The 9,339-nt window shown below is 40.0% G+C and overlaps 1 protein-coding gene across 1 annotated transcript; it reads left to right on the top strand.

Annotated features, from left to right (window-relative positions):
- Positions 1 to 372: 372 nt before the first annotated feature.
- sigirr (single immunoglobulin and toll-interleukin 1 receptor (TIR) domain) lies at positions 373 to 9,116 on the top strand. Its single transcript, XM_075470034.1, has 10 exons — positions 373 to 630; positions 1,815 to 2,093; positions 2,347 to 2,554; positions 2,655 to 2,782; positions 3,243 to 3,383; positions 3,479 to 3,622; positions 3,901 to 4,003; positions 4,193 to 4,343; positions 5,864 to 6,041; positions 8,675 to 9,116. Exons 1-10 carry the CDS (start codon positions 561 to 563, stop codon positions 8,845 to 8,847), a joined length of 1,575 nt encoding a protein of 524 aa, XP_075326149.1. The 5' UTR covers positions 373 to 560; the 3' UTR covers positions 8,848 to 9,116.
- The last annotated feature ends 223 nt before the right edge of the window (positions 9,117 to 9,339 follow it).

Here is a 9,339-nt window from a genome sequence, read left to right as displayed (position 1 = left end):
AATCTTTATTGTCACTATGCAGGAATAATGAAATTTAGTTCAGGAGCTCTTGGCTTTGGATACACAAAAAGATATAAGGCACACATTATAAAGATATCTAAATAATATAAAAAAGAACAAAAATAGTAATAAAGTTAAAGTAAAACGTAAAACGTTACAGTGCATTCCGATTGTTGTATGCAGTACTGCAAATAACTAGGATGAAGACGTCTGTGATACAACACAATGTCAAAGTGTCGGCACTCGAGAATCGTTAAAATAATTGGACATTAATGTATCAAGTTTTCCGGCGGTGTCAAGTCTTGGATCAGAACACAGGTAAAAAGCAGTCTGACTGTCACGTGACCACTGGGAGCCAATCGTCAGAAGAGCTTCAGGTTCTTCCAGGTGCAGTTGATGAAGCGGACAGCTGACATCCGCATAGTCACCTCTACGTATTAGTGAGAAAAACAAAGTGATACATCTACACGTCGTCATATTAGTTGCGAACATAGACAGACAAAAGTCTTCGGCGGCTTATCTTCCCACTTACCGAACTAGGAAGAGGAAAACTTCGGTTCATGGCTGTGTTTTTGGTCGCTTTCATATTCTTGTACTCCGGGTTATGGAACAAAACTTTCCTCGTAGTCGGTATGTAAAAAAAAAAGAAAGAAAAGATTTTGTATATCTATATATCTATATATATATATAATATATATATAAGTTTTGTTATATATTGGTTTGCTCAGATAGATGTAAACTTTGTCAATGACTTTTGAACACACCGGAGCTGTTTGGAGCTTGAGCAGTAATTTCAAACATGAGCGGTGTTGACATATTTCTAATTTCTGAGTGGTTAAATACCAGGTCAGTGCGCGTATGGTCAAGATTGTGAAGGGTCACGCACAATCTGTCACCAAGTCACATGCCTGGCAACATATCCCGGTCTGGACTTCGGACCAGGATGTTCCTGTGTTTGAACGGTTAAAGAGAAAAAAGTATTTTCATTGGAATAAGTTGTCTATTTCATTTGCGCTCGTAATGATCGCATGTGTTGAATAACATGTTGTCTTAATGAGAAACTTACCGTTTGTTTGTTAAATGTGCAGTGAAAATTGTTTTGATTGTTCCATTTCTTAAATTATTTGCACTAATAACCGAGGTCAGAAAAACAGCCATTTGCTCAGAGATTTGCAAGAGTAAACAACTTGACCTTCATGCATCAATAATCTAATAATTGTGGGTTTGTCCGCAGTGGCCTCAGCTGTGTTTGCCCATATGGGTTTCAAAGTGCAACTTGAGGGTTTGGGGTTATTGGGGTAAATTATTCCAAAGGCAATGCAGATAAACACACCACACAAAGTAAAATAATGTTCGCATTCAAATAAAAAAAAAAACTAAATGCAAAGTCCAACTAAAGCCACAGCAACTTGAAACCCATATGGGCAAACACAGGTGAGGCCACCGTGGAAACTGCGGACAAACCCACTTGGGACCCTTATCTGCAGCCCAAATTTAAACCTTCGGGCCCCACGTGGACATGCTGGCTGCTTTGTTGAAACTGTATGTAGTCAAAAGCCATTGCTCAAGAGAATGGATTTACAGTGTTTTCTTTAAAGAAAGAAAAACGTATTCCTGCAATTTATCACTTTGACCACATTGCATAAAAATGTATTTCCAGTGATTGATCGAGGCACACAGAGTTTAAATGAGGGCAATGACATCTCTTGTACTGTCGACAGATATCCTCAGCTGAGCTACCAGAATCCAAATAGGGAGAGAAAATATCGGTTTGCTTCATCCTTACCACAAAGTAATAACGTCTCTGTTTGTAGGCCAGGCCTGTGTGGATGAGAGCAGCTCTATGGAGCAGGTGCTTTATGTGGGGCAGCAGGGGCCTCCATATCGACTGCAGTGTCCTTTGGAGACTGTTCAGCCCCAGAGCTCCACCCAAATCCAACTGACCTGGCAAAAGGACTGTATGCAACTCCCAAATCAGGATGGGAAGACTTTCTTGCAATTTGCCAGCGCCAGCTTGGAAGACCAGGGAAATTACACTTGTACCCAAAAGGGTAACAGCACAGCATCATTCACTGTTCGCCTCATAGTTAAGGGTGAGTGTTATCTACATTGTAATGACATCCTCTCAGACTTCATACTGAAATGGCCTGATTCTTGCAGCGCACTGATACGTGTCCCCACGGCACATTTCTTTGTGTATATTGGGGTTAAACGGGTTAGATGAACCGAAACATCTGCACGGATGCCTTTTGCTTCGGAATGCCTCCTGGTAGCAGTCGCAGGCTCTACATTAAAACCTCTATTGTCTGTCGCTCTCACAGTTAACAGTGGCATGTCTTTACACAGAGTCTCAGTGCTCCAAAGCTCCTGAATTTAAACCCAATGGGGACTTGACCAAACTCTGGAGGAATGTTGGAGCCACTGTGAAACTGAACTGCACTGCTCTCCTTCTCTTGGACCCATCAGAGGAGCAATGTGACACCACCCTGCAGTGGAATAAAAATGACCAGCCCCTCAGCAACCACACACTCTACGTCCAAAACGCATCGTCATGGTTATTTAAAGCTTTTAAAATATTAGTTTTTCATTAGTGTACCTTCATCTGTTGGTTTTGTGAGAGATGGAACGATCAAGTTTTCTGTCCTACTTATCAGGTCTCCTGGTGCTGGCCAGCTGATGGTGACTACTCTGCTTGAGATCACCATCAGAGACGCGGAAGATTTTGGACTCTACAGCTGCACAGCAAGGAACAATTCCTCTGACTTCAGCGTACAGAATTTAAGTAAGACTAGTCAGGACAAATGGTGGGTTTTGTCCTTCATCTTGTGCTTTAAGTTGCTTTCACACATGAACATCAGAGAAAGTCTGGAGACTGTGCAGAGAATTGGATCCAGACTTTCTGCACAGCTGTCTTTTCACACATGTGCTCCACAGCTTGAGATGCTTTCCTTGAGATGTGTTCTTGTAACTTAAAAACTCAGAAGAGCATGCAGGAGGAAGGGTGTGATGCAAAACCTGTGCTCTATGTGTTTTCCTCACATAGAGGTATGGCTCACCCCCTCTTTGAAATAATGTTTTTGGTTGTAAGTGCACACACAATTGTGTGTCCCTGATTTATTAATACTTTGAAACTAAGTCTTTTCTTTTTTTAGTTACATGACTGTATCTCCATAGGGTTGATTTAAAAAGTATTGATATTTTTCACGCATATTTATGTTATTGATTGTGGTATATGTGTTCAGACAGTCCAAGCCACACAGCTGCTGTTGTTGCAGCCATCGTTCTCCTCCTCCTCTTGGCTATAGCTGCTGTCCTGTACACCAGGTGCCACCTTAACATCAGACTCTGGTACAGGAACTCATACGGAGACTATGAACTCAATGGTGAGACTTCTGCTGAATTGACATGAGGTTGCTATACTCTTGCCTCAGAGTGTATCATTAATACCTGTGGAATGTTTTTATCTCTGCGTCCTCAGATGGGAAATTATATGATGCCTACATCTCATATGTGAACAATGACTATGACAGGAAGTTTGTCAACTTTATTCTCAAACCTCACCTGGAAAATAAAAATGGGTACAAGGTACACCTAAATGACAACGATTTCCTACCTGGTGGAGGTAACATCACTTGCTATAGAAGAACACATTTCCAAGAATAAAGGTTTTAAATTGCATATGTATGTTGTAGCTCTCTGTCTGCTGTTTATTAGTTTTCTTTTTAGATATTTTCCTCGATTGTCCACTGGAGTGCATTAAATGCATTGTGTTTTTCAATGTTTGTAGCAAAGTCTTTACAATCCTTTTTTTATTTTTTATTTTTAATTTGGCTTCCACAATAATTACTTGTTATTTTTGGAGGCCCTGAAATTTAAATCTGTGCCCTTTGTACAATTCAGAGCCTTCTGCGGATCTCCTAATGAACGTGAGCCGCTCCCGCCGTCTCATCGTGCTACTCTCACATGCCTACCTTGAGCAGGACTGGTGCTCCAATAACTTCAGGTCAGACTCGCATACATTTATACTAATTGGAAATAAACATTTAAACATCTCTGTTCAAGCGTTACTTTGTATGTGGAATAGAATAGTGAAATTATTGCTGCATGAAAATATACCACCTGAGGTCAGTGTTGCTGCTGTACAGTTCGCTGCAGTGTCTCTGATGTGCTGTGGCGGTTTGTGTGGTTGCAGACAGGGCCTTCTCCACTTGTTGGAGTTATGTCAGCAACCCATTCTCATCATGTTGGAGGGTCAGTCTAAACGGTTGAGTCCTGAGATCAAGCAGCAGCTCAGTGAGAACCAGCACCACCTCACCTTACTCATCTGGAGGCCCAACTCTGTGGTAAGATCCCCAATTAGGTTTGTAAAATCTAAGTCTTTAATTCCCAGTCCGTTTCTGTTTTCACAGATTCAGATTCAGTTTTATATGTGTCCCCGTAGGGCAATTAGTGTTGCAGCAAGTAAAAAGGACATAAAACATAAAAGACATATAATTAAAAGTCTAAGAGGGAGGGATAATACATTGTGCTGAAACATCAGTAGCAGCCACTACAAAGTAGCGAAAGTGCGAACAGTGCGTATTATAATTTTTGCCAACATCAATAACACCACATGGAGACAAGAAACAGAAACAATATCAACCGATCAGGTACGACTCCTCCTACCCTGTCCTGAATTCAAAAGAGAAATAGCTGTAGGGACGAAGGAATGCTTGTACCTGATGCTCTTCATACGAGGAAGTTTGAGCCGGGGGCCAGAAGGCTGAAACTGGAACTCAGAATCTAAAGGGTGGGAGCTGTCAGACAGAATGGCATTAGCCTTCCTAATTATCTGTCTCTTGAAAAGATCCGTAAGTGTCCACTGTTCAACTCCCAGAATCTTGTTGCTTGTCTTTATCACTCTGTTCAGTTTTTCATTTCATTTTTGGACCTTGTGTCTCACAAGGTTAATTTCATTTTTAGTGAACACTCATTAAAAAATCCATCACCCTCAGCAGTCAATTGAACCTTTACAAGCACAAAGTTCAGTTTGACTAACACTGTCAGAGAGATATGTTGAAAAGTAGTTTTAAAAACCAAAGCATCGTTGACAACTGGCTCCTAACACCTGAGGGTTTTTAAGATGCTTGACAGATTTGCTTTCACATAAATCTTCCTTTCTAAGCCTCTCAAGGAGATCACTTTTTTGAGATCTGTGACATTTTCTTATAAATTATTACCACACAAACACTGCACCCTGTCTGAAATGACTAATATAACAACACCCTTATTGAACAGGATTGCATTAAAGCGTTGGTGTCGTTTTCTTCAGATCTGAAGAAATTGAAATGTTGTTGAATTCTTATTGGCGCCTGAAAGTTTGTGACCTTCCCTTTTTTTTTTTTTTTTTTTCTTATCAAACTAAACACTGCTTACCTAAGCACCTATGCAATGACCTCGGGCAGTAACGATGAATGGCAGAAAATGATCAAAGCGGTTCCAAGCTCCAGGCAGTTTTTATTTTCCTTTTTGAAATTATATCCTAAATTATATCCCTACATGTTATTTCAAATAATCCTGCCCCCCCCCTGCCTGAAAGGTACTACCTCCAACAGGGGTCCTTTGGATAAAAACGTTTGCCAAATGCATTCAAATATTTTTGATGCAAAATAAATGTAACTATTGAGCCCCTAACCTGGCAATTTTATTGATTTGATATAAAAATGTATCGTACAGTGTGTGTGAAAAAGTGAACACTCTTTTAATATGATACATACTGTACAAGTAAAGCTTCTCCATTTTAAAAGGTGAGGTCACTCTGACTCTTATTTTCAACACCATGATCTCATTTGTTGAATTTGCTTTGTTCTTGTTTTGTGTCCAGACTCCTTCCTCAGTCTTCTGGAAGGAGCTAACTTTAGCGATGCCTCGCAGAGTTGTCTTCCACAATGTGTCTGCAGGTGACCCTCAGACTGTGCTAGAGGATGACAAAGACCCCATGCTGACCCTTGACCCAGACTACCTTGACTGCCGCTCTGACACTGACCCTGCAGGAGACCTCGGTAAGGGCTGCAGTCCTTGTGTGCTCATTTTATGAGATTAATTCCTTCACATTAATGTATAAAGTTTGCATTCAAAAAATTACATTAATTTTTTAACGCTTGCAAATAAAAGGAATAGAAATATGCTATACCTTGCACAAAGATGTAAGTGCTTGTGTTTAACTGTTTGACATTTAATACTCAAATCCTCTAGTAAGTTCAATCTGTTTTACTGGCCCTGATCCACAGACAAAAGTCTGCCAACTTTTTTGCCATTTTTAGTACTTTGTAACAAATGAGAATTGGAACGTAACACATTCAGCTTCTGTGCAAGTTTCCTCCCTCAGCTCAATTTGATACTACATTGCATTTACTGGCTGGTGACGTTTTGAATGAACAAACACTGATTAAACCAGAATTAATCTCTGACTTTGTTACTAAGACATAACAACGAGCTTTCACATATTTACTTTGTCTGTAAAACTCTTGGGAGAGACAGTAGTGTAATCTCCAATGTCCTTTAGGGTCCAAACATGGTTGATAATGTATGCCTCAAGCATGTCGGAAATGGGCATTGATCCATTGAGACACTAGCATAAATACAATTTGGAAATCAATTCTCTGAGTATCAGATAGCCAGTGTAATGATTGCAGAGCTTTAGTAATGTGGTCATATTGCCTAATGTTCATCAGAACTCCCGTGGCAGCATTCTGAATACACTAAATTTGTCCAACAGCAAATTTTGATAGGCCTGTAAAGAGACCATTTCAGTAGTCTAGTCAGCTGGAAATAAAGGCATGATGACAGCCTTTAAATGTTTTTCCTTGACATATCCCTCTGTCTCTAGCACTGTTTTAAGTGGTAAAAAAAAAAAGCCAAGGAAAGTGTTGATTTAATGTTGTAATACAAATTCCATTCTTAATCTTGCATGGCTTTCAGGTATTAGAGCTAGGAATTTTGGTGACCGCTGACATTGGGCTCTCTTTTTTTTTTTTGTGGCCCAAAGACAATTACGCTGATAGTATCCCTGTTGGAGAAAACTTTTGTGTCGAGTCATTGATTTGTTAAATACAGTGACACAAGAAATTCACCTGGTCCATGATCTCCTGCTCCAACTGATATGTATATTTGCATGTCATTGTCGTAGATATGGTAGGCTACATTATTATTTCGAAATGATGATAGTAAATTGAATTTGTTTGATTACAGTATGTAGAGCTTAACCAGTGGGGGTTCCAAAATGAGTATGTGGAACCATACATTTCAAACAATTACCAATAGAAACTTTGAACTGTCTAAGAACATCTAGGAAATCTTATCTAGTTCTTTGATCTATATGACAAGTTTGTGTGGTCCATTGTATCAAAAGCAGCACTTAAAGGGATAGTTCGCCTCTTTTGACATGAAGCTGTATGACATCCCATATTAGCAATATCATTTATGAACATTGACTTACCCCCTTCTGCGTCCTGTGAGCCGAGTTCCAGCCTCGTTTTGGCGTTGATGAAGGTAGTCCGGCTAGTTGGCTAGGGTCCCGAAAATAAACCCTTTTGCTTCTCAAAACAATATGCGTTCAAAAGAGTAATACATTCGCATCACAAAATCGTTAGCCAGAAAAAGTCAGACCTCACAATCGCTTGGCGCTATTTTTGCCTCCCTTCATATCAATACGTTCAGCCACCTGCCGATAGTTGCACCTGTTACAGTGTTTACTGCTCGGAAGCAGGGGACTGCTCGTTCTGCACTTCGGTCTGCACGGTTTACACAGCCCGTAGTGATACGAAGGTAGAGAGAAATAGCGCCAAGCGATTGTGAGGTCTGACTTTTTCTGGCTAACGATTTTGTGATGCGAATGGAACGAGGCTCGCAGGACGCAGCGGGGGGTAAGTCAATGTTCATAAATGATATTGCTAATATGGGATGTCATACAGCTTCATGTCAAAAGAGGCGAACTATCCCTTTAAGTCCAATAGTACTAGAACAAAGGCTCTGAGTCATTGTTTAGACTGTTGTAATCGGGCCTGCCTACCTCCATAGACTACTCATTAACAAAGTCCTTTTACAATTTTTTTTTTTTTTTAAATTTAATATAAGTTATGTACAAACTACAGTCTCAGGCTTCTTCATAGAGATTTGTGAGAAGTCACCACACTTTGGACATAAATAGTCCAGAACAGAGACCCACATAAACCCCCAACCTTTCATCTTGTGTAATGCATGATGTAATGAGCTTTGAGGAAGTTTTTGTTATCTTTGGAATGTGCCTGGATTGCGTTTTCCACATTTTCTGTCTTCGTTAAGCTAAGTTTTACAGCAGGCTAAACGAGTGAAATTGATCCTCTTGTTCTCATCTAGCTGCAAGAAAGTAAGAAGAAAAAAAAAAAAAAATATATATATATATATATACATATATATCTCCAAATATGGACAGAGCAGTGTGTAGTCACTGTATAGTGAAAGTGATTTACTCTTGCATTAAGCCTCTGTTGATCTCTTGTAAAGGGAAACTTTGAAACAGAATTCAATTTGAAATTCTCAAAATGGGACTCACTTGTATACAGCTCTAAAGTATCTGCGCAACACTAAGAAGAGAAACATGAGTTTGATTTGTAACTTTTTGGGGGATGGTGGTGGTACATTTTCTCTGTTGCAGGAGTTCGCCTGCCTGTGTGTAAAGCTCTGGCCTGTAAGGCTCCGGTGCTCCCTCCTGTAGCCATGACAGCAGCTGAGCCAAAACCCTCCGACATCGACGTGTCAGATCTGGGATCACGCAACTACGAAACTCGCTCAGACTTCTACTGCCTGGTCACTGAGCAGGACATTTGATCCACACAGATCTCCAAAAATGATCACCTTTGCCACTACGATTTATTTATTTGCCATGCAGCTAAGGTGTTTTTGTTTCTTTTCTTACAGTTTGCTACTAAAATCAAAGTGTGCCATTTTCTATTTACTGTTGTGTAAAATGTTTAGTTATTTTGAAATTATCTGAAAAATTGAAGGAAGAAGTAATATGTTGTGTTGATGTTTTTGTTGATTGTCACTTTCTTTTAGTCCCCCAATAGAGGGTAGAGTAAACATATAATGAAATGAGGCATTTCCTTTTTACGCAGTTTGTCTTCATTTGGCACTTCATAACACACACAGCTGGTAAAGATACAAAGTAATCAACAACAAGGTTGTCCCACTATTATCCCCTTCTGACAGGACGGACGATGTGTCGTCATGAAGTTATGCTCACCAGCAGTGAAATAAGAGCCAAAATAAGGGTGCAGCTGGGAACATCTGGTATTGTTCTTCTCTGAGCAGGAGCAAGTA

Source organism: Odontesthes bonariensis, chromosome 7 (genome assembly GCF_027942865.1).
Source record: "Odontesthes bonariensis isolate fOdoBon6 chromosome 7, fOdoBon6.hap1, whole genome shotgun sequence".
NCBI lineage: Eukaryota > Metazoa > Chordata > Actinopteri > Atheriniformes > Atherinopsidae > Odontesthes > Odontesthes bonariensis.
Note: the sequence above shows the minus strand (reverse complement) of the source record. Positions and strands in the feature narration are given on the sequence as shown.

What these genes read in the sequence shown, in the direction of transcription:
- sigirr (XM_075470034.1), top strand. Translation starts at nt 561, where the DNA reads ATGGCTGTGTTTTTGGTCGCTTTCATATTCTTGTACTCCGGGTTATGG. An exon ending in CAAAACTTTCCTCGTAGTCG is followed by an intron (nt 631 to 1,814) that starts GTATGTAAAAAA and finishes CTCTGTTTGTAG; the next exon opens with GCCAGGCCTGTGTGGATGAG. An exon ending in TGTTCGCCTCATAGTTAAGG is followed by an intron (nt 2,094 to 2,346) that starts GTGAGTGTTATC and finishes GTCTTTACACAG; the next exon opens with AGTCTCAGTGCTCCAAAGCT.